The 25,428-nt window shown below is 38.1% G+C and overlaps 2 protein-coding genes across 6 annotated transcripts in view; one reads left to right on the top strand and one right to left on the bottom strand.

The window, feature by feature from the left end:
- LOC124281713 (centrosomal protein 43-like) overlaps positions 1-7,440 on the top strand; it is a 32,863-nt gene extending 25,423 nt beyond the window's left edge. For all 4 annotated transcript variants that reach the window (XM_046717662.1, XM_046717665.1, XM_046717663.1 and 1 more), the window contains 5 exons: positions 910-1,037; positions 1,871-1,948; positions 2,411-2,456; positions 2,891-3,044; positions 3,688-7,440. In XM_046717662.1, coding sequence (XP_046573618.1) covers positions 910-1,037; positions 1,871-1,948; positions 2,411-2,456; positions 2,891-3,044; positions 3,688-3,768 — 487 coding nt within the window. In that variant the 3' untranslated portion in view covers positions 3,769-7,440. The remainder of the gene's footprint in view (positions 1-909; positions 1,038-1,870; positions 1,949-2,410; positions 2,457-2,890; positions 3,045-3,687) is intronic.
- A 2,592-nt stretch (positions 7,441-10,032) lies between these two features.
- Positions 10,033-25,282, bottom strand: LOC124281714 (arginine/serine-rich protein PNISR-like). Of its 2 annotated transcripts, XM_046717667.1 has the most exons (13): positions 25,177-25,282; positions 19,472-19,569; positions 18,327-18,557; positions 18,004-18,125; positions 17,428-17,517; positions 14,935-15,073; positions 14,515-14,723; positions 14,012-14,152; positions 13,697-13,808; positions 12,660-12,713; positions 11,748-11,924; positions 10,563-11,547; positions 10,033-10,197 (listed from the first exon to the last, which is right to left on the bottom strand). In XM_046717667.1, exons 2-13 carry the CDS (start codon positions 19,545-19,547, stop codon positions 10,173-10,175), a joined length of 2,361 nt encoding a protein of 786 aa, XP_046573623.1. In that variant the 5' UTR covers positions 19,548-19,569; positions 25,177-25,282; the 3' UTR covers positions 10,033-10,172. The 2 variants fall into 2 exon arrangements, with proteins under 2 accessions (XP_046573623.1, XP_046573622.1); XM_046717666.1 differs by having other exon boundaries at positions 10,033-11,547.
- Between the last annotated feature and the right edge of the window lie 146 nt (positions 25,283-25,428).

Raw genomic sequence — 25,428 nt, forward strand, 5'->3', positions numbered from 1 at the left:
CTTGGTGTAGTTGAATCACTGCTTCAGATAGGCCCAGATGAGTGGCATGCTGCATCCTTATTGTAGTCCATACAGATCTGCAGAAGAACCCTCAGGAATACATAGTGAAAACAATTTTGTTAATGTTTTTGAATATTGTCATGTATGTGTGCAACTTTTCTTGGGTGGGTGTGAGTGGGGATTGAGGGTTGAATCCCAGTTCACCCAGATTACATTTCTAGGTTTTGTCAGCATCTTACCAGTTCTTGTGGGTTTCACCCATGTTGTAAACATGTGAGAACTGCTTCATTTTTGGTTGTCCTACATCCAGCCGACATGCCAATTTAAACTGATGTATGTTCAGATCAGCTTTATATTAGACTCCCTACAGATGTTTAGTGGTTTGCTCATGAGGGAAAGCTAAGGTAGGCTTTGATCATGGGAGAAATATGCAGTATACTTGTTTCTCCAACCATCTTCAAAAAAGAAAGTGACTTTCATATGTCATTGCAGTAAATCAAGAAAGTTGATGTTTGTTATTGGATCTATTCTAGATCTGAATCTATTCTTTCATACTTGTGGATACTTTTCTTCATAAAAATTACTAACATGCTTTAACGTAATAACCTCTTTTGACATGTTTGAATATTTGTTTATGTTTTGTTAATTATTGTTGAGTTACTAATCTTATAACACTCATGCATTCTTCTCCACTGACAATCTAGAAATTTCAAATGTAATACCATTTCTCCTGGAATGTAGGTTCTAGAATAACATTTTCTTTGCATGGGATTCCTGATGTAATTAACCTAGTATGAGAACATAGGCCATAAAGTTCATAAGTTCATCTAAGTGTATGTGTGGTAAAATGAAATTTCCAATCAAGTCTGAAATAATGCTACTCCAACTCTCACCCACTTGATCCTCCAGTGAGGAAAAAGAGAAGAAGACGACCCCTAACGGAGGAACAACACAGAAACATAGCACCGGCAACATGAGCTCCTTGCAGGGTCTGCCTTCACTCACCCCAGACAAGGAGCCACCAGCCAAATCTCATGGTTAGTAAGAATGGTTTTGTTAATAATGTGTTTGTCAGTAATGAAGATAGATTCACAGTGAATTTGAACCCTCCTCTGTCACAATTAGGAATGTCTCTGTAAATTACATAATTGATATCAACCTATAGGCCAGGGTTCAATTCATTACATGGGGATATTGTATGAGGCTAATTTCCAGCATTCTCTGTGAAATGTCATGGATATTATTATTATCACTCGCCCCGAAATGGGAAGGGGATATAGGTTTGAGCTCCGTCTGTATGAGATGATGGGGACAGATTTTCTCAGAAACTGTTGTAGATAGGGAAACCAAATTTGGTATGTGTTTTCAGGACATGAATGCCTTGATGGACTTTGAAAACAAAAACCGTGTTTCAATTTGTTACCAAGTTATGAGCCTTGTCATGTATTTCTCGGCTTAGTGCTGGGGTCAGATTTTCTCAAAAAATGTTATAGATAGGGAAACCAAATGGGTTATGTATTTTCAGGACTCAAATGCCATGATGGAGTTCAAAAACGGAAACCGTGTTACGATTCCTTACAGAATTATGTCCCTTGTCATGTGTTTTCTTGATTTTGTGCATGGTATCCCCAGGTGGAACAGATTTTCGCATTTAACAACTTATGTATCGCTATTTGTAGCAAGAATAAAAAGTTGTAAAATTAGGAACAGAATACTGTGGCGGGGATATTGATGACCATGTCTTCTTGTTACAGTAAATCTTACATTTCAGCAAACAAACAAAATGTTCTTAGTATATAAGGTTGTTGAGGATGATGTCTTACTCAACATTATGCCGTTGTTTCTGTTTGACATTTGTTTTTCATTTCAGGAAATAGTTCCTTGAATGCTAGTTCAGATCAAAATCTGCGATCACTTGACAAGAGGATGGTTGACATGGGCTTTGGGGGTAAGGAAGTGTTTTTCTCTTTTATTTCACCTAAATTTTGTGCTTATGAATACAGAAAAACAGCTATGTATAGGTCAGAAACTTCATTGGGTAGGTGACAATCTGTTGTACACTTCATTTCACTAGTTTAAACATAGCCCTGCTTAAATGAGACAGAACCATTTACTATGTTTACATTTTCTGTCAGTTACGTCCAGTTCTAACTTGATCAGAATTGTATCCCTCAAATGTTGCTAGTCCATGAGGCCTAGCTTCATTTTGTATCATATTACTTGTGTTTGGAACAATTTAGTTGTCTCATGCTAGCAGACTATTGTGAATTTCGAAAGGTGGGTTTGGCAGATTATATGGAGTCTCATTGCTCCGACTGGTACACTGGTACTGATCATTCATTATTTTGTGATACCAAACACTAAGTAGAATATGAATATCATATTGTGATCACTGGCATTGTGATTACAGACAGTCAAGATGACTTTGAGTATGAAGACGACTTCCAGGATTCAGTGTAAGTAGCTTAGTTTGGGTGTTGTTGTTTCATCTGGTCACAGTAGTTATTCACAAGTGGGAATGAAATACGAAAAGTGCTGAATCAAAAGTATGTGTTTTTATGAAAATTACCTATAAAGTCCTAATGGCAATTGTCTGAAGCAAAAGAGTACTTAAACTGTTCAGCTGACACCATATGAGATGTGTTGGTGGACAACAGTTGTAGGCAGATCCTGTGTAACCCATGCAGAAGATTCACCCAAATAGTCTTCATTAGGGTGTCCCATTGTCACTGATGCAAGCAAGACACATCATGAAATGTGTATGGGGGAAGATTCACCCAACTAGCCAGCATTAGGGTGTCTCATTGTCACACATTCAAGTAAGACTCGTGGGTCTGTCAAAGGTATTTGAGATGTTTGAAGACAGCCTCAGACTGTCCTTGTGTTGCAGTCACAGCACCAGTGCCAAGAGTCCACGGGTCAAGTCAGATCCCAAATCTGTGAATGAGAATGGAGGTGGCAGCATTGCAGAGGAGATTGAGGAAGAAGACTTGGATGACTTCTCCATAGAGGGAGAGGATTTCCTGAAGAGTGACAAGAGTGAGGTGAGGTCATAATTGCATAAACATGACCTGGCTTGACTGTTGTCAAAAAAAGAGATCCGACTGGTCTGAGACGTTATCAAATATGAGCAGATTTGACAATCATTGATTAAGGACACCTCTATAATTGGTTGAAATTTATTAGCGTATCAGAACCATGAGGATCCGGGTTAGAATTGATCTTCAGTAACCCATGCTTGTCGTAAGAGGCGACTAACAGGATCGTGAGGTCTTCGACTTGGTTGACACGTGTCATGGTAACCCAATTGCATAAATCGATGCTCATGCTGTTGATCACTGAATTGTCTGTTCCAGACTCGATTATTTACAGACCGCTGCCATATAGCTGGAATATTACTTAGTGCGGCACTCACTCACTCACTCTTTTAAGTTAGGGTTGGAAGAGTAGTTGTTATTTTGTTGGCTTGTAATTCTGAAAGTCAGGATGAGCCCAAAATAAGTGAAGACCATTTCAGATAAATCCTTCACAGGATTTTCAAGAATCATACTTACTGATTGTCTGTCCCTGGTGTCTACATAGCATGGCTTCCATTTAAAAAGTATGATTAGCTTCAAAAACAGATCAACACACCTGTTGTACAAGGTTGCCTTGAAAGGATTCAATAGTTGATTGTTTCCATTTCAGTTTGATGACATGACCACAGACAGGAGTATATCACAGGCAGATGGAGGCTTCGACTATGCAGAAGAAGTGCATTTACCATAGCGTGTTTGTTCACAAGCTGTACTTTGTCACGTGAATTTTGGAAAAGAGGATTGTGATATATGTGGATGACCAGAACATGCTTTAATATCAGCAACTAGCCAAATTGTGAAACATTCAGATGAATCTGTCATCATATAGTGAGTCTGGGTCCACCACAAAACGGTTGAAATACTGCATAAAACTGTATAACAGCCAAATCACTTCATTCCTCTGAGTTATTCATAACCACTGTGAAACATCCTCTCGCTTTATCTATTTGATAAATTCATCAATATCCATGTTTTGGGAAAAGTAACTCATGTCATCTTGCCAGATATTAAGCTAACAGAGTTAATACATTACTTGACCGGGTTGAGTTCAAAGGAATTTGATTGTTAGATGTAACTGATGATTACTGTTACCTGTTGTTAACCTGAGACGATGGTGTGAATCTCCACACAGAAACTAGGGGGCCAGTATGTGAGAATCTCACTGAATGTAGCAAAGATTATATAAATCACACCTCAGGGTTTTGGTTAATAGTAGATGATCTGTATCTAATCTAGCAATGGATGTCATGTTTGCCCACAAAACAAAGACCATTTCTTTTCCTGTATTGATCTGACTATTGACCTATAAGTATCAAGTAATAGTATTGTTGTGACATGGGTGTTCCAGTCATCAGAGATACTTCAATTTGCTGTTCAGAGTCCCTTAGGTATCACTGTGGGTTTGTGTCACAAATTCCCCCTGATTATGGTTTTAGGTTTATCAACTGCCAAATGTAGGCTTTTCACCAAATTGGTAAATGTCTCTGATTTACATCTCTCACTTACAGAATTTGGCTTGTAGACAAATTGGCTGTATGATGACCGGTAATATTACAATGTGCATTAATGTAGGTTATCTTGGTGCCCCAAGATTTAAAGCTGTACAGTGACACTTTTTTTCCAATCAGAGACCTTCGCTAGTAGAGCTGTAAGGCTTATTGGTGTAATTATAGAAGCATCACACCACAATGCATTTATGTACCACATGCCTGGAAGAAGTTTCTTATTTGAGAGTGGTTGAATTTTGTTTACCCTTCTCTGTATGATATTGTATTGTGCACTATATACCCCAAATTATTATTGGGACTTGTCAAATGACAATGGTTACTATGTTCACATTTAATTCATGCAATCAACATTTGCTATGTGTTCTATGTAACAGAGAGAAGATATGAAATAACAGTTATGTTCATTTATAATCTATTAGCTCTAATAGCTATAAATCATATAGGATTAAACTGCAATTTACAAAATACGAAAGCCACTATCTGCTTATTCTCCAATATTGTAACAGGTAAACAAACTGGACATTTTGCAATGTGTTCCATATTTCAGGCCCTGACTCAGACAGTAGAAGCAAAATACTGTAAGCTGTGACTACGTTTACTTTTCTTGATCCATGCAACAAAAGATTTCTCCTAAAGCTGTTCATATAGCAGACCATGCTGACAACATTAACAAGATGTTTTGCCTGACAAGATCCCTGTCTCAGTAATACACTGCCAACTTCCAAGTCAGGCTATTACTGAAGTACACTAGTGGATTTTGGGTTATTATGTAGATCAGCTGAGATAGGACATTTTGGAATTAATTTAAGACTCATTAGTATGTAATTCTATCCAGATTGAGTTTTATGAAAATAACACAGGTTGCATTATTTGCAAGTACTCTCTGCAGGGGTTCTTAGTTATGTGTTCAGTCTGGTTACAATATGTGTACATTAAAAGTGGTGTCCAATCCAACCTACTCTCTCACTCAATCATGGAGCAAAGTGGCCAATGAAGCAGGTTGGCTTTGAGATAATAACTGGCTTTTCATGTATGGGACTACAACAGGAGACTCATGTGGGTGGTAGTGAAAGACGTATTGTTAGGACTTTGCCAGTGTAGAACTAGATGTGTTGATTGAAGCAGCTGCAAAGCTTATATATGTGATACTATGTTAGTGATTGTAACGATCATATAGTGTGAATCATGAAGTCCATGTATTGTTGATGTATGATCCCATGTTATGATTGAGATGATGTTACCCAATGGAGCTTGTTGGAGTTGGTAGAGATTATGACATTCATTTTATATCAGCTGACTCGACTTTACTAAAACAGTGTTCACACAACTTTGCACCAGTATGATTTTACTGGCAAAATGCAGAGGATATAGGTGCATATTTGTATATTTGAGAAAATTGTTGATGATCAGTGTTTGAAGTTATGGTGAAGTTGTCATCACACAAAGATGTAGTTTTGTTTTTACCCATGACAGCAGATATTATATGGAGTGTATTTGTTTTAAATTGAAAATCTACACAATTAGCAGAGGAGGATCTTGTATATTGGTATGGTACTGAGGAACTTGTTAAGTCTATTACTATTCCCTCATTCATGTGTGAATGTTTATTTAAGAACCAGTCTTTGTTAGTGTATCAGAGATACAGTCTGTTTGTTGCCATGTTTAGATGCGTGTGTGTGTGTGTGTGCGTTGTTCGTGTGTTTTGCTAGGAGTGAAAGGCCTTCCTGTGAAGAAGGATTGCTCTGAGATATGTGATAATTTGCTGAATCAAAGTTAATTCTGTACCACTCTGTGGTTCACCATCCGTCCAAGATTATTACTCACAAAATGTACACACTAGGCCTAGACATAAAGCGGACATTTTAAAATTTAATTAGTTGCCTTAAATTTAAGAAAATAGTTAAATTGACATGTAGTGATATTTATGCCAAGGGCAAGTCTCATGAATGTGTGCATCTTCTATGCAATGAAGAACTAGTGGGGGTGATGCAAGTGCAAGGTGTTCACAGACCAGCAATAAAAAGTCTTACTCTAGCTACAAGTGAGACAAGAATTTTACAAGAATTTCAAGCATCATATTTTATGCATGGTATACAGGAAACTGTAAATCAAAAAGTAGTGTTACAACTGGAAAAGTTTAAACTGGCAATTATTATAGAGTAATGTACTTTGTATAAATGTTGCTGTACCCAGTTTCTGCCCCAACAAGGTCTTGACTATGGTTTTTCTCTGCTTTTAAGAGAATTTTTTTCAAGTCTTTCCAGAAACAGGTTTATTTCTTGCAGAATGCTAAATTGTTGCAGCCTTAATTCCATGTCAGTCAGTGTGTAAGTTGATTCATTATATGAATACTTGCCTCCAATTGGTGTGGGTAATGATGTACAGTGATGAATTGAAATATTGTACCACTGCTGTTTATGTCTGCTCTTCAGAAATGTACTGATGGAAAGAATTAAGCAAAATAACATAAAAATCGCAGGTGAGCATTTGCTGGCGTGAACGTCAAGCCATTCATTACCCAGTTAGATTTGGATTTCTCCAGGGGATGAAGAATGTCATATTAACTCAAACCCTTGATCAGCTGTTCTATTATTTCTGTCCATCAGTGCTTTATCTTAGAGATGTGCATTGCTGAAAATACAGGAGGTTGAATGCACATTTAGCAGATGAATTTTCAGCAGGAACAACTGGTTGGTTTCAGTGCTGGAAGTAATGTTCTTTGATGCTGCATTGTGAGGGACCGTTCATAATTTATGGCTAGGGGGGTTATGATGATATTTATAGGTAAGCATGTACGGTGTGAATGACACACCACCCCCCACCCCCAAATGTATGTACAAAGCAAGCGACACCACCCAATGTCATGTACAAAATCAATAATGAACACCCCCATGTGTAAGCATTCTTTTATAATATTTAAAATTGGTGACCCCCCCCTAGCTCATCAGAACAAAATGGGTAAACCACCACCAAGCCATAACTTATGAACGGTTGCTAACACAATTGCAGGGTCATTTTCCAGCTCCAAATTTGTCACACATTCCATTTAGCTCAAGAATCTTGTAGGAATGACTACAATTAGGAATTTCACACTATAGAAATATATCTGTATTCATCATAAGATATCTACATACACATATTTACTTACTTACTTAATGTACTATTTAGCCGTGTAAAATGGCTGGTCACATAATACCTGCAAGTACATTTAAGCATTTATGCAGGACATTATTATAAAATAAACATTTTAAGAGTACTTGTGTTTTGTGTTATTCATGTCAAATGCTCTTTTCCCTGGCCATGCCATGTGCAGATCACCCCTAGGTTTTATACGCCTGACCTTTTTAGGTTCGGTATATTGTTATACCAAGGGATTCCATCCAAAGACATTTTTGATCCACCAAAATCTTGAAAACTATTGGTTCAATTGTTTTCAAATTGAGGGACCACTTTTGTGTCTGAAGAAGAGGTGCAATGTAAAGTTCTGATTTTCTAAATTTTCTAAATTTATATTTTTAACTTGGCAAAAAAAAATCCGGGAATTTTTGTCAACCAATAACTTATACAGATTTGAATGGATTGTTTCAAATGATCTGAAGGAGAAATGCAGTGCAAAGTTATATTTTTATGAATTTTTATGAATCCTCACAAATAACATTTCTTGAAGACATGGAAAAAGTCCCACATCAAATTTTTTCAACCAAATGTTTCAGACTTAGGTAATGATTCTACATGTATAGGAAAGGTGCAGTGCAAAGTTTGATATCCAGATCTTGTGTTTTTGTATAGAATAATCATTATAATTGTACAGCTGAAGTTCGGTGTCCTGGTCAGGGATATTAGTGAGCACTGCTCACAATTTTTGGCTCTTGATCTGTTAGGCCTGGCCTTAAAAATCGGATTCTGGACATTGTTGTTTCAGGCTCCCATATCAAGCTGACTGTTCAGAGTTAGTATTATTCCCAGTTGTATTGTTTCACTATCACTTCCGCAAAACTGGGAGGGTCATCACCACTGGAGTCAATCTTATCTAAAGTCCTTTTGATTTCATTTGAGACCGATGAATTGGTCACTAACACAAAATCTGATAAATGCAACAAGATCAAACTTTGCACAGTCACGTGAAATCGACAGACCAACTCTGATGATTTGTCTCATAACTTTGGACACCCGAATAAAAAAGTTGTTTAAGAAACCATCATTATTTTGTTGTGACTTTTCGCTATTTCTTACGAGGGAGTGCCGCTTGCTGGTAGAACAGTCAGGTGTGCGAGGTGCCCCTTTGAAATTTCACTACACACACTTGTTGATTACCTGGCTGCTCTACCAGCAAGTGGTCCTCCCTCGTAAAAAATAGTGAAAAGTCACAACAAAATAATGATCGTTTGTTAAACAACTTTTTTATTCGGGGGGTCTACAATTATGAGACAAATCATCAGAGTTGGTCTGTCGATTTCATGTGACTGCAAAATTTGGCTCTTTTGCAATTATTAGATTTTGTGTTAGTGAGCAATTCATCGGTCTCAAATGAAATCAAATGGACTGTAGTGGAATGATAACTGGTACAACCACATTGCTAGCTTATATCTATTCTAAGGATATGACCTTCAACCTTGCCCTACTTCAGAGATAACTGAAAGAAAGGAAGCAGTCAGCTTGTATAATGCATGGTTGCAGATAACTAATCCTTTGTCTTCAAGAGATGCTTACAGTAGGAATGCTATATCACATACCATGTCAGTCCTGTATTGTACTGGGTATTGTGTTGTCTGGTCATTTATTTTTTTAGCTATATCTTGGGTTTAGATAACTGGCATTATCCACATAAACGCATGGGTCATGAAGTATTTGAGACAGTACATGTTCAAGCCCATCATTAAAAGACCTCGCATTTATTTCCACATAACCGCCAGAAGTTTAAGTCACTTCTTTTACTTGAATCATTTAAATGCAGGTGTTCATGTTGAAAAAGGGCCACAGCATGGAAGTCCAAGGATGTCACATCTTACACTCGTCTGACCTGACCCTTACACTGCAACGACACCTTTGCATATCAAACTACAGCTCAGTCAGTCATTTTACACTCCACACTCTCATGACACGTTTTTCTCATTTCTTCCACAAATGTACCAAGCTGGATGAGTATTTATGACTTAACATCTTTAGGTAGATGTGGTCTGGGACTGAATCAGCAACTTACGGTCTATCAATATATCCACTTAAACCTGGAAGAGGTTTCTTTTCAAGTAAAAATCCAGTCCAAATACTTATACAAACTAAAAAAGATAATACTAACAAAGGAATAAATTCAGTCGACTCTACATGTAATGAAAAAGGACAGTTATTTTTTAAATTGAAAACCCACATTTGGGACAAGAGTAAAGTACGTCAATTCCTTACATACTGAGTTGACTGAACATTTCAGCTAAAAATCAACAAGTCATTCATATCATTGATGAATTTAATTTCTGTGAATCAATATTACAAATATAAAAATTTCATATACATCACAAGTCCTGATTGCTTGAAGCAGCCAAACTGAGCAGCATGTATTGAAGGAAATACACAAGTGTGTGTGAGGAAGTGTTCATCTTCGCCTTGGCGATGGTGACCTGCAACACAACACGACAGTCAGGTTACACTACGGACTATACATGCCCTAAATGACCTACCAGTTACCAATGTCCAAAATGAGGAAAGACAATCCCTGCAAAGCCCTGAATGTGGCATATTATTTTTAGGCAGATTTATGTATGTCTGCAGGTAATGGTATGCTAATAGGTAATGGTATGCTAATAGATCATTCAGGGTGTTTACATAAATTGTCGTATTACAAATAAACATGACAACTCTGTTGAAAACATTTAACATAGAACTGTGACAAGTGACAACATTTTCAAAGAAAGAAACAGAATGGGAAAATCTGAAAGAGTGAAAATGTGTATGAAAGCATGAAAGTGACAAAAACAATCCCCACCTTGAAATGGATCTATTCTTGTGTTTGCGACTGGACCTCTTACCACCACGCTCATACTCATCACCATGCCTGTCTTTGTGAGACCTGCGACTATCACGACTGTCTCGCCGCCGACTGTCATGGTCACTCTCTGATGAGACAGACCTAGATCTCCTCCGCTTCTTCGATTTCAATTTATGACTATCATCTGTACTCCTACGTGATTTTTCATACTTGTAGTCCTCATACTTATCCCGAGAGCGATCCCTTCGTTTTTCTTTTCTGTCACGATCTCGGCTTCTGTCTCGTCTTCTACTTCGTTCTTTGGACCTACTCCTGTAACGCTCCCTATCCCTGCTACGACTCCTATACCTGTCTCTACTATCACTCCGTCTGTCTCGTCCCCGCTCCTTAGAATCCCTATCCTCACTATACCCCCTCCCCCTGCTCCTGCTTCTATTCCCTCTATAGCTCTCAATTTCGTTGTCACGATCTTCACTATATTCTCGTTTGTGTTTGTCATAATCTTTATGCTTACTTTTGCTGGATTTCTCTTTTGTTCTACTTTTCTCAAGTTTTGAGTCTTTGGAATCCCTAGTACTGGTTTTCTGAGACCTTTTATTATTTTTCCCTCCATGTGACCTCGACTTTTTCATTTTAGAATCCTCAGAAGATGTTTCTGACGAGGATTCTGAACCACTGCTAGAGTCTGAACTACTAGAAGAGTCACTTGAAGAGTCCTCACTGGTACTCGCACTATCACTTTCATGCTTGATCTTTTTAGATTTATCCTGATTGCTAAGACCAGCCTCTTTTAATTTGGCACCTTTAACCTTGCTCTTTCTCTCCTGCTTATGTTGAACACTAGGCTCCCCCTCTGCATCACTATTCCTTACATCTAACCCAGGAATGGCTTCATATTTGGTCTGGAACGGATACAAGTGTTTTTCCGATATGGGATTTTTAAGAAATTCAGGAGTATCAAGATCTTCTTTCTTCATTTTATCTGAAATGGAAATAAACACAATACATACATGTATTTTGAATAAAGAAAACTTTTCCACCTTGTTCTCTGGGAATGAATATTCTTTAGAATATTGCTGAATGTAAAATTCCTTTTAAAGTTAAAAAGGTTACAAAGTCAAAGCATGTGCAATTTTCCTCAACTCAGGAAAGGAAATGTAAGCAACTTCGAAGCCTACTTACTTCTGCTATGCTCTTTGACATCGTCCTCCTCTTCTTCATCCTCATCCTCAGTAAAGATGTTGCTGTGCTGTTTAGCAAACTGCTCCTTCTTACGACGAATCCTAGCCTCCAGGTCCTCATCAGAGTCCTCAGAGTTGTTTTCTTCCTCGTTCTCACTGCCTGACCCATAACCAAGACCTGAAACAATCTCACACATGTTAATAATCACACAAGATTAGTCTTAACATTGGGTAACACAGAAGGGAGGTATTGGTTGTGCGGTAAAACATACAACACGCAACAGCTATTGCAACTAACAATAGGACTCCAAAATTCTAACTGTAAATGAATGCTAGGCTATCATAATGATACAGTGTCCTGCCTCTCCCTGTTAACCACACTTCAGAATATAGTTGAAATTACTTATTTCATTTACTGTCTAATGTCTGCTTTCCTAGGATAAAATTGTCAATTTAATTAACCAATGAGACATTAGATTAACAAACTCAGCTAAAAGAGTTCAACAAGCCAAGAAAACTTAATGATGATGACACCCTACTATTGTAATAGATTAGCACACTTTGAGGAATTTATCATATAAAACAGACAAATGTAACATGTTCTACTCTACCAGTATGGGAAGTGGCCAACTGCAGTTTAGTGTGGGAATTCAGCAAAAATCTGGACCGCCATGTAACAAGGTACTTGTAGTACCTTGTTTTGGGCAATCTCAAGCTCATACAGTCCTCAATACCCATGAATATATTCGGTATCAAAGCTATAAACTGTCCCCAACTAGGGACAGTGGAGGAAGTATTTCCGGTATTTGTTAAGCAAAGGAACTGCTATGGACAAGTATGGACTGCTGATCCTTGACATTCCTAGGATGGTTAATGCATGGCAACCATGAAGCAAAGAAATATAAATACTTACCAAGTGCAGAAATAGAGGCCAAAGCAGAGGACTTGGCTAGCTGCTTTGCCGGAGCTTTGATAAATTATACAACATGATTAGTGAAGTAAGAAACACTTGGAGTTGGCAGACAATTGCAAAGTTATCTGCTCTTCCTGACCTTGAACTTCCAGGCCAACAAGACTGCAAGAGAAGCTAGGCAGTAAAATTGCTCATGTGTCAAACATAACATTGAAAATACAATGCATTTACCTTCTTACCCTTGTATGGAGTTCTTGTTAATCATATACTCTTCAAATACATTTACTTGGTTTTGTCAATATAGAAATATGTATGTTTCCATACTTCAGAAATGAAGTGCTGGATGATTATATTCAGCATCAATTTGAAGCAGAAGCAATTCTAAAATCAAAATTGCCTAAATCATGTTTCTTATCACACTTATGTAATAGTTCTAAGGTGAAATCCTGAAATTTGGGTAAAAGACAAAGGACTTGCATTGATTACATAAACCTTTCATAAAACGGAGGCCAAAAATTTGTTCTACCAAATGGTGCTAATCTACCTGTACTCCCAAAAGGTGATGCAAACTTCAACTGGATTTACATACAATGAAGTTTAATCACAATTTGTGTCCGGTTGACTACTAATAGCCAGGCCATTTCTATCCAAAAGGTTCCCATACAAAACGGTATGAAGAAGATATATAAATCAGGAATTTATTGGAAAATACAAAGCACAAGTAGTAGTTTCCTTCATGATAGTCCAAGAAAATCTTTTTTTTTTCTTAATAAAGATATAACAATACAATTCATAACACAATTTACATAAAGATATGAATATTTGAAATGGTAAAATGACTTTGTTCAAATTGACAGCAAACAAGGAATAACTATTATGAGCCATTATGAAAACATTTTTATGGACAGACAAGATTTCTTTCCGCATGAAATGTCTGTGATAAAATGTCCCTGGCAAATGAACCAAGCATAGAAAGTAATAAGGTTGTTTGTGCTGGTTACTACTCATACAAACACTTTGTGCTAAAGATAAGATACCTTTAGCTGCATTATTCCTAGCTTTGTAAAACACTTCTTTTGCAACTGATTCTGTCTCCTGTGATGTCACTTCAAGCAATATCTCCGTCATCCATTTCTTCACCTTCAGTATCTAAAACACAGAAAAAAATAACAACACAGAAAAATATTGTCACTGCTATGTCCAATATCTAAATGTCATTGTATCCACAACACTAACAAATACCTACAATCTGAAAACTATGCAACTTGAAAGTGAGAGAATAACTACATTCTTTATGCCATGGTAACCTAGATTGTCTCCCATATGTTACCCATCCAACAAATTCTACTTACCAATTCCATTTTTTTCTCCTCCTCTGTCTTCTCTTCTTCAGGTGAAGGAGTGCGCTCCTTCTGTGCTGGAGATCTCTTTGGCGATGGGGAAGCTGAAAGTCGACTTGGTCTTTTTTCATCCTCTTCTTCATCATCTGAGTCCTAGTAATTTTGAAATATATGACAATCATGATTCGTAAGTGAGAGTCAGTTTCTTTTCACACCACTTTGAATTGTAAGTCAGCATGTTAGGTTAATGTCAAAGGAAAACCAAAGTATTGCATATTGAAACAATCTGTCATATCTAGGACAGTCATCATAACATATTTGGGATAAAACCCAAACCCTGCAAATCATATTACAGCTGTAGGACACAACTGAGCCAATTAAGTTCCCTGCATTAGACTATAAGCTGGGTCCTCAATAACACAAAAAGAACTGATAACTAAACAGCACACATGATGCACGCAATGTGACACAATCACCTGATCAGCCTTTCTGAATAAACAAACTGGTAAACGTACAAATCTACTCTTCTTTGGAACAACAGGTTGTCCCCCACTCTCTCGCATGACTTCCTCTGCTGCTTCTTTTTCAGCATCCTCTTTCTCCTTTTGAGCAACTGCCATCTCTTGGGCCTTCTTCTCTTTATCCATCTTCTTCTGCTTCTCTCTCTCCATCTTTTCTAGACCTTCACGAATCCATGCCGGCAAGGATTTGCGCTTCATTGCATCTAAACACAGATCCATTTATCACACCAATAATTAAGAACAAATAAACATTCAAGACAAATTAACTTTTTCTTAACAAAAAATGTCCATTCTTGACACATTCTGAATAGTTCAATATAGGTTAGTCACTTGACTAAACAATATAGAGGTATGGACATGCACATACTGACATAATAAGTCTTATTATTTATTGGTCTTTCAAGCTGCAATTACCAATGCCAGTTTCCTCTTCAACATCTGGATGTGGCGAGTGGAAACGATCTCTGCGCTGGTAGGATCGGTTATTTCCAGAATGCTCAGTTGGAGTTGCCCAGTAATCATTGAAACCTCCCTGGGAAGGTACATTTGGTGGCTGTTTATAGTAAATAAGTTTTTCATTAATACCACATATACCAAACAACGAGAACAAATAAGGTATGGAGAGAGTGACAAGCTACCAGCAGTCACATGGGTCGCTGGTGTGCAGGTGTGGGAGAGGCACATTTGGGGTGAGCTATTTTTCAACTGTACTTGGGAACATAGGACAGAGGTGCCAATGCACCTCGACAGAAAGGGGAGATAAGCAACAAGTGAGGTGAGGTGAAATTGGGTTTTAACGTCGTGCTTGAGAATATTTCGCTCATATGACGACGTGCATGCGTGTGAATAATACCGAACTCTGTGAGTGTGAGGCGACAAAGGAAGCGAGATCCTTGTTCGTTTGGAGTCGCTGGCCAAAGAAAAGCCAGTCCTGGAGTCGGGGTACCAGGTGGATTTCTTGAGTTGATGATCCACCCCAGTCGAGTTAGAATGTCTATCACTGTGTGGAAGTAGCATCTTAGAGCTTCGCTGGCTGTCGTTAGATGCTCCGAACAACCAGTCGAGTCTAGGTAAGGGTATGCTTCCTTGCGAAGCTGAGCTAGGGTTGCTGGGACTAACATGAGCTTGAGTGAACACCCTTAGGGCGGTCGATATGCGAAGGGACACCCTGGTGTGAGTAATACATCCCGTCGTAAAAGAAACCGGAGGTACTGCTTGAGCGAGGGATGTGTAAGATGCGGATGCTTGTACTAGTCCAGACTGAAGCTGGTTTTATAGTGCTAGCCCACCGAGATACCATGCCGCAGTGAAGCATGAATACCCCACTCAGACACATTATACTGACTCCGAGCCGACCAGTCCTTGTTGTAACCATTAATACCGAGCGCCAGGCAGGGACCAACAAGTTCCATATTTTAACGTCTTTTGGTATGACGCGGTCGGGGATCGTACCCGCGACCTTCCACTCTCCGGGAAGACGCTCTAACCACTACACCACGGAGGCGGTCATAACCAACAAGTGTGAGTCAGGATAAAGCAAATGTTTTCACAATACCACATATACCAAACAAGAGTCATCAGAAGATGACAAATCCCCCCGGTCCCCACATATTAGAAAGAAAAAATCATCTGACAGTTACTTAAAAGTTCAACTTAAACCACCCGGAAGTTTCGCGTGTTTTTTTTCAGCCCTAAGTCCAAATCGTTTCCATGTAAATCATGCCGCAATCTTTTTATTCAAAAAATATAAATACCAAAAATCTGTAAATAGCAAAAGGCCCCTCTTTAGGTTCTGTTTGATAAGTCTACCAATTTTTGTTGAAAAATAAAGAACGGTTTCGAGTTGTGCTCCGGAAACAAAGGGCGGACGGATAGACAGACTGGCAAGGCATCAACAACAGTAAACTCCCTGGATCTCGAACTCCTGATCCTCGAAGCTTCAACATATCTCGAACCTAATCTCCGGTCCCAACCTCTTCCTATATATTTATCATTATTTTTGTATTTATATCTCGAAGTTCGAGATTGACATACACACGATATCTTGAACCAGAAAATTAGTCCCAAGATCACCAAATCATATAAATTTTGTATCTCAATCTCGAACTGTACTCACCATAACAAACATTTTGCAGACATGTTCAATGCGTTGTCAACAAACAATTAGTTGTGTAAACAATTGCACTTACATGGTTAAATAACGTGAGGATTAGTTAAATTGAGTTCACCGTGTCACTGCCACTTTGTTTTGACAATCATCTTTGAGGCTATGACACGTGAACAGTTAACCAGCTTCATCCGCCGTATGTGGGTACATCAAAAAGACGGACTGCTAAACATACGGATTAGGTATTCCAAGAAACAGAAATCCATCAGTGAATTTTTCCATATATGAATTATTCCGCTTTTTGTATGACTATCACTGTCACGTGATCAATATGGCTGCTGAAGTGATGTACGCTGATGTACTTTTTATTACAGGTACATGTACATGTAACAAAATTTTAGAATACAGTTTTTATTTACACATAATTTATGCTTTTAATTATGTATCTTGTGTATGATGATTATGAGGATTACTATGAAAAGAAGAAAAGAATGAAACTAGAGATTTTTTGTTTTCTACGTTGTCGTATACAAGTTCAATGTATGTAGTACTATGTACACAATGTGCATATATACAATGTATTTCAATCTCGAATCACACAATATCTCGAACCTGTCTTGATGGTCCCTTGGGGTTCGAGATCCTGGGAGTTTACTGTATATCCCCCTGCATTGAAACATGCATATTGTATCTCATGCTTTTCATATGTTTCAGAAACTATTCTTGTAAAGATCAATTTTTGAACTATAGCACTATGGTATTAATGTTTTCACACTGACAAATAGTGAATACAATCTTACCTGATTGTAAAAATTAAATTGATCGCCGCCATGGTTATAATCAAAGCTCTCTTGGTATCCCCCATGACTGTAGTCAAATCCTTCCACATTCTGTAACAATGACTGACCTCAGTACACATTCAACTTACTATATTGACAACGTTTCCAATTAAAATGTAGCTGAATTATGTATTAGTTGATCAATGACATCCAAACATATTTATCAGATATTCCACTCACCAAAGGAAGAGTGAATAATAATAATCTGAAATCCATTGATGACATGATGGATACCCTGGAAACTCATTCTTTATGGTTGCTTGGAGGTTAAACTCATTCAGTCTTTTCTGGCCATGTATCATGATTGTCAGAGTACAGTACCAAATGGAACATTTACTATATTACTATTAGAATTATTTTACGCCACACTCAGCAATATTCCAGCTATATGGCGGCGGTCTGTAAATAATCAAGTCTGGACCAGACAATCCAGTGATCAACAGCATGAGCATCAATCTGCGCAATTGGGAACTGATGACATGTGTCAACAAGTCCTATTTCAACTGTAATAGGACATCATAGAACAAAATAACATACCTTGTCTCCCCCTGCCATGCTCCATCCACCCTGTGTAGGTCCCCAAGTATCTTCATTCCATCCCCATCCACTCTGGTTATGGTTACCATTATTGGGCTGTTGATGTTGGTTTCCACGAAAATCTGTAAAATCAAGTTATATTTCAGCAAGGCATATTACTGGTTCACATATGTGATCAATGGTAAGTGGTAAGAGTGACTTGCTAGAGACAATAGACATTGGAACCTTGGATGGATTATTTGTTCTACATAATGAACCAGTCTGAAATCCTTGGTAATGATGAGGCCCTTTTACTCCAGTACATTATCACAAATACTACTTACTTGAATCCCTATTAGAGCCATTTTCCTCATCAGATATATCCATGTCATTCTGATTGACTCCTTCTGGAAATGACTGTGGTGGGGGCAGGGCTGGTGCTCCATGCATAAATGGCTGTGGTGGGAAAGGTTGTGAAGGTTGGGGCGGTGGAGGAGGGGCTGCGTGTAGCGTGGGCGCATGGCTGGGGTCCTCTCGCTGAGCTATCCATTGTTTGGCCAGGGCAGCCCAATCAACTGAAAATAACATGAAACATATACATTATTTCTTAGTTCATCAGGGATTGGGATAGAGAACTTTGACAATGGGCCATTTTCATGATTATTAGCCATTTCCTGAATTTATAATGGGCCAATGCCCTTGTACCAATAGCAAACTTCAAAATTTTAATGGGCCAATATTTATTCTAATGTGCAAAATGGCCCATGGCCCCTGCCTTTCCCAATCCCTGGTTCATGTTAAACAACACTCATATATCGAACAAGGAGAAAGCAATTCCTAGCACACAGCATGGACTAGTGTTGGGAATCGGAAACCAAATCCACTATCGATTGATTATCGGAGGATTGTGGTGAATGATTATCGATAATAATCGAAATATATACATATTAAATGTAATCACCAATTTTAAGGGGGTTTTCCACATTTTTTTCTCTAATTAATGTGTTTTTTTTAGAACTAATGCTGTCATGCAATGAAATGCACACATGCAAGAAAGACACTGGAATTGTCATTAAACAATAAAAGAGGTTAAAATTTTACAATATGCATAGCTTTATGCTGTTGAGTGCATGTTTGTTCGTGAATATTCGTCAAATTTGATAGTTAATTTACTTCATTCAAGGGTGCTATACAAAAACAAAATTCTGATTTATCGAAAATATGTTTTTTACAATCGATAATCATTTTTAATTCTTCTTTCGATCGATTTTTGATTATTTTTCGATCATCGGAACATCACTAGTAAATTATTTAGTACTAGTATGGACAGTGCATAACCAATTTGATTGTGCTTGTATGATGATGTGCAACATGTATATTTCTTTATATCATTCCATGTTTCAACATTCAAAGCTTCAATGACTTAGAGTACAGACAAAAACCTGGTCTGTTTACGTTTTGTGATGAAGATAAAAATGAAATAACTTGCCTTGATCGTGAGGAACATTCTGAAAATTAGCTTGTTGTAATGGAGGCCAAGATGACTGCCAAGGATTTGACCACATCTTGAACAATAAACTTCTCACACTGAAATAAAAAGATTGCATTTAGACTTAGAGGAGATGTCAGTTATTCAATGCACACTACTGTTGAGAATTGGTTAAAATCTCATAATTGATAATTGGTTCATTACAACCGATCAATCATTGAAAATAATTGGTCAGCGCCATTTATCAAATTTTCCTGTTATGTTTGTTAATGCACACAAGAAATGAAAATACATGTAGTTCTTTGCACAAAATGCATGAGCAAATTTCACATCTTTAAAGGATATGTTAGGAACATAAATTTCCTGGAGTCTTCAGATAAATTTAATCATGACTTGAAACAAGCTCATCGTGCTTATGGAATGTAAATTTAATGACAGACAAAACCAACCTTGTGAAAAATACTGTTAATGCAAACAAGTGTTCCAAAAATGTTTGTGTTCGATAATGAGAAAACATGATCAATTGCTTGGACGTTAAGTCACTGCGACCAATCTTTGACTGTTTCAATTAATCGTAACACCACTAATGCACACAAGACAGAAAATTGCTTGCTTCAATTACTAATGCAATGACACACAGATTCAGTTATAAGGACCTTGAAAGACGACCTCAAACTGACATTACATCACAGGAGACAACAAAAACATTAAGAATAAATGAGTTATCACCATATTTAACCCAGTTATATAACAGCGTATCTACATAAATGTGTGGGGGTGGGGCTGGGGACCTGAAGTGGTGAAGATCCCAGATGCAAGCCTAGCGTTCTGACATACCCAAGGGACACAACTCTACGCAACACATTTTCTGCGCCTCAGACAACAGCCTATTCGAGTATTGTTGAAAACAATGAGCAATGATAAATATCTGAAATAATGTTTGAAGAAACAGTTGCCAAATCAAATTAAAACTGGCATATCTCCTTTAGTCTTTGGAATTTCTGACTGCACCAATCTCTATCATTGACAGACGGAATAAGCAACTTGGGTGCATGCTTTTCTTGTGATCATGCAATATCTTAAAGAGTTGTAAAATGGATTTTATGTTGGCATTCACACGTTCAATAGCACTGCACTTTCTGAATGTGGCTGCATTACCAAATTTGGACTTATGCTGGTTTTAGCATTCCGAACCTGTTTGTTTAATGCCCCACTCAGCAATAACCGATCAACAGCATGAGTATCTACCTATGCAATAGGGAATGCGATGACGTGTCAACCAAATCAGCGAGTCTGACCACCCGATCCTGTTAGTCTCCTCTTACTACAAGTTTGCGTTGCTGAAAACTAATTCTAACCCAGATCTTCACGGGTCAAGTTAGATGACAGCAGTGTACAAGTAATCAAATCTGGGGTAGACAATCCAGTGATTGACCACCAAGACAACACAGACTCCAAACTGACTCAGTGACTGGTCCTAGTTTTAAACGGGTAATAGCTAAAACCGCACCACAGCAGAACGGCACCATATTGGTGAAAACAGCTATTGATTTCTGGGCTAAAACGGCACCATAAATAAAACAAAGTTTGACGTTGACTTATGTTTCATTTCATTTTATTATATTATAACATTAGCAAGATTATAGCCACATATAAAAAACAAAGTATGACGTTGACTTATGTTTCATTTCATTAGCAAGATTATAGCAACATATAAAACATACTCACTCATTTCATTAAAATAACAACATTAAAATAACAGCAGCACCATCAACATTTCACATGTTTTTATACAACTGTAATTCTACCTGTGTCTCATAGGCACAAATACGAAAGGGGAAATTTGACAAATCTCACAGTAACGTGATACAGAAAGGCCAGTACCACAAACACGATCGCATACAACACAGTGGGGAGACATTGTGATGAATGTTGTTGTTATTTGCTTTATTTAACGTCGCATGCACAACTAAGGTATTTCGGCGACGGGGTAGTACACTTATTAAGAAATGAGGGGGAACAAAAAAATTGAAATTTTGAAAGATTGATGTTACTACCCAATAAATTGTTTTTGTTGCTAGATTATTTGGTATAATTTTGTATGAATAGGATATAGTTATTAAGATTGCAATTTGCTAATCTTAAAAATAATAAATATACTGAACATCATTGAAAACGCACCAGTCTAAAATTTTCCATATTTTCTTCAAAATGGATTTCAGCATGACAATGATCAATGAATATAACTAACATGAAGTCGAAGGGCATGTCCAGTTGAAAAAATGCTTCAGAAAAAAATTCCTGTCCACAGTATGACTCTTAATTCCAAAATGCATCAACATGCAGCCACGCCATGAAAAAAGCGTGAATTTCATTCTGAAATCATACTGACTGTGACATTAAAAGCAGGTATATGAGAACCGATTCTCATTGCTTCACTAACGACTGTGAAACGATGACAGAGATGCCGAAGTTAACACCTCACGAAAGAGAACGTCCACTAGGCATGATTCAGGTTGGCACCAGCAGCAGGGATATTGCTCGACACCTTGGACTTGGCCACTCCACCATCATTAGGCTTCATAGACGACATCAGTACACGGGCAGTACCCTTGACCTTCAATGACCTTGGCAAAACGTGTTACGACGTTCCATCAAGATCGCCATATTGACCTTGTCCATATCAGTGATTGAACACTGCCGACTGCCAGGACTGCTGCACTAGTTCAAGGTTGACGTGGGGGTCATCATCGCTGACTTCATGCGACGTCGTCTACACGCTACAGGGCTCCATGCTCGACATCCTTACGTTTGACCAATTCTGACTGACAGACACCGTAATGAGCGTATACAATGGGCTAGCAGGCATTTTCAGTAAAGGTTACAACAATGGCATGGTGTGGTAGTCACTGACGAGTCACGTCTTCATCTACGTAATGCTGGACGGCCGATTCACGTGTTTTGGCGTGACGCGTGGTGAGCGTTATGCTGATGAGTGTGTGGTTCAGACAGACCTTTGGGTGGTGGGAGTGTCATGGTCTGGGGTGGAATAAATTAAAATCACAGGACTGCCTTCATGTCTGTCAAGGGAGAGTTAATGCCCTTTATTACCGTGAGCAGATTCTTCAGAATCACATCGAATCTGTCTTCAATCACCACCAAGATGTCCATACTTTTCAACAGGACAACGCACGGGCACACACAACAAGACTTTCCATGCAGTATCTGGCCCTGCAACACATCCAGGTTATTCATTAGCCAGCACAGTTGCCAGATGTATCTCCCATGGAGCACTTGTGGGACGAAATTGGTCAAAGTCTTTCACGGCAACAACAGATGCGAAACATCCTGGAACTTGAGGCTGCACTACTGCAGAAGTGGAATGCCTTCCTCAAGAACTGTATTCGACGGCTTATTGACTCAATGAGGAGACGTTGAACTGCATGTGTCAATGCAAATGGCGGTCTCACGCGATATTGACTTTTCGATTTGACCCCACGTGTTTGATCCTTTCTGACTGTGGAACATTTCAATGAATGAGCGTCTTTTCAGTGTTGTTGTTTTTGACAGTCGTCCATCTGTTTTTATCCACTCAAAAAATATCAATTCCTTACACTTGCTTTTAATAATCTGAACTTTTATAAGTGGTGCGTTTTCAATGATGTTCAGTATATGTCCGTTTCCGACCAACCCTATCCTAACCCCACCCTGACCCTAATCTTTTTTTTAACGAAGTCAATATCATGACTGGAGTGCATTTCAACTCATCACTTTCATCCAAATCAAGTATGATATTTTCATGTTTTTCTGTTTACGTAGGGCTAAAATGGAGTGAGTGAGTGAGTTGGGTTTTACGCCGCTTTTAGCTATATTCCAGCAATATCACGGCGGGGGACACCACAAATGGACTTCACACATTGTGACCATGTGGGGAATCGAACCCGGGTCTTTGGCGTGACGAGCAAATGCTTTAACCATTAGGCTACCCCACCGCCCGGCTATAAATGGATTGCATTGAATTGGCATGATGGGTCTTCACTGACCAAATCTGCAAATAAATAACATAAATAATGATTTGATATAGAAATATTTCAAAAGGCATTGTCACTACATGATATGGTACTCTTGAGGACCTCAGGTGCCCACCTGGGGCCACTAAGAAATAAAAAAAAGTACAAAAATAAATGATGAATATGTAATTGATACATTTGTGCGTTTTGAATACAGTTTCATTTTGACACTGAATTCGGGCGATTTCAGTTGAGTAAATGTACATCAAAGTTCGCGATGTTTTCACGCTAAATTGGGTGCCCTTTCCAATCACTGTCGGCACAGTAGATGTATTTACTATCTAAACATTCTGCAATCCGATTATCGGCTATGGGATGCCCTTTCCAATCACTGTCGGCACGGTAGATGTATTTACTATCTAAACATTCTGCGATCCGATTATCGGTTATGGGATGCCCTTTCCAATCATTGTCGGCAGAGTAGACGCATTTAAATATTCTGCAATTCAATTATCTAATAACGAACTAGTTTCCCCTATAAGATTTTAGTTGGTGCCGTTTTCGCCATAAGATTTGTAACTGTTTTCGCCTAGTCGAGGTTCCATTATGTCCAAAGGGTGCGGTTTTGGCCAAGTGCCGTTTTGCTGTGGTGACGTTTTAGTCTGAACCCGTTTTAAAGCCAAACACCAAGCATGGTTACAGAATGTACCAATTTTTCTTTTGGTATGACATAATCTTTCCACTCTTCTTGTGTAGTGTTTGGTAGGCAATGTAGCAACAAAAAAAATTCATTTTATATGGTAACTAAATACGAATTTATGATTCCTTCTGTAATCTGATATTTTGGATGTGATAAACATTATAGAGACTTCACATCAAAACGCAATTCGAGAAAGAAAGATTTCTGTCCTCTGCTGCAGATTTTAACTCTCATATATTTTTCAAGTTCTGTTTTGGTTTAGTTGAGAAGAAAGGTATGGGTCAGCTACATGTTTTTAAGAATGAAAAAAAGCACAAGTTGAGACAAACCTGTAAACTCCTTGCACATAAAAGTAAACAAACACGCATTGATGATGAAACAAAACAAGCGTTAAGTACCAGTAGTTGTGATAGCGGTAAGAGTTTCTCCCGTTCCCCCATCCCAAATAATATGTATAAATATTCTAGAATTATAAACAAAACTTAACACAATAATTACTAGAGAACTCACAAAATGATTATAAGTCCAAAATTTAAGTTAGGGCTAGGTTTAGGGTTAGGTTTAGAGTTGGGGGAACGGAAGAACTCTTTCCGTGATAGCAGCCAAGGTTCACTTGGTAGGGTGTTGGGTAAAAAGATAAGCCATAAGTTAATCATGTTGATAAATATTAAAACACGTTTCGCTAGCTTCAAGCTCGCAAAGTGAGATCAACGTCAACGTGACTTTGAACACGCCAATTTAAGTATACATCACGGGCAACGTTGGCATATGAACATGTTTGAGTCATTCCCTAAAGTTTAAGAGGTATTAAGTAATGTTAATGTAATTTCGGCATATGCCATGCTAATCTGCCTATGCGCTAAAATAGTATAAGCTGGTAACCTAATCATGGGTATACACGTAGCCAATATTCCAATTATGCACAGCAAAAGAAGTCACAAATTAGTCTGATTCAACCATACAATAAAAGAAAAAGCTAAGTATTCTCCGTGTACCTATGCTCAAATGTTGTTTGCCCGGCATTGATGATGTCTTTATGAAAACAATTTCGGTATCAATGGTGTGTTTTGCACTGCAGTAACATGGCGTCCGCGCACTGAAATTTTCCCATAAATCCTACTAGATACTACTTTACATGCTACATCTCATATTCGGTTACCAACAGATCAAACGGTAAAAGGTATATATGGCAGTAATATCCATGCTGTTAGAAGGGCATTATCAGTTTATATATCAGTATTATTTAG

This window comes from Haliotis rubra, unplaced genomic scaffold (genome assembly GCF_003918875.1).
Source record: "Haliotis rubra isolate DU_JTF1 unplaced genomic scaffold, ASM391887v1 Scf289, whole genome shotgun sequence".
In the NCBI taxonomy this organism is placed as follows: Eukaryota; Metazoa; Mollusca; class Gastropoda; order Lepetellida; family Haliotidae; genus Haliotis; species Haliotis rubra.

Excerpts from the sequence above, each read along its gene's own strand:
- LOC124281714 (XM_046717666.1), bottom strand. The coding sequence starts at position 19,547 with ATGTGGTCAAATCCTTGGCAGTCATCTTGGCCTCCATTACAACAAGCT. Across the intron at positions 18,126-18,326 it reads TGGCTCTAATAGGGATTCAA|ATTTTCGTGGAAACCAACAT; the intron begins GTAAGTAGTATT and ends TTGATTTTACAG. Across the intron at positions 17,518-18,003 it reads GCATGGCAGGGGGAGACAAG|AATGTGGAAGGATTTGACTA; the intron begins GTATGTTATTTT and ends TCATTGTTACAG.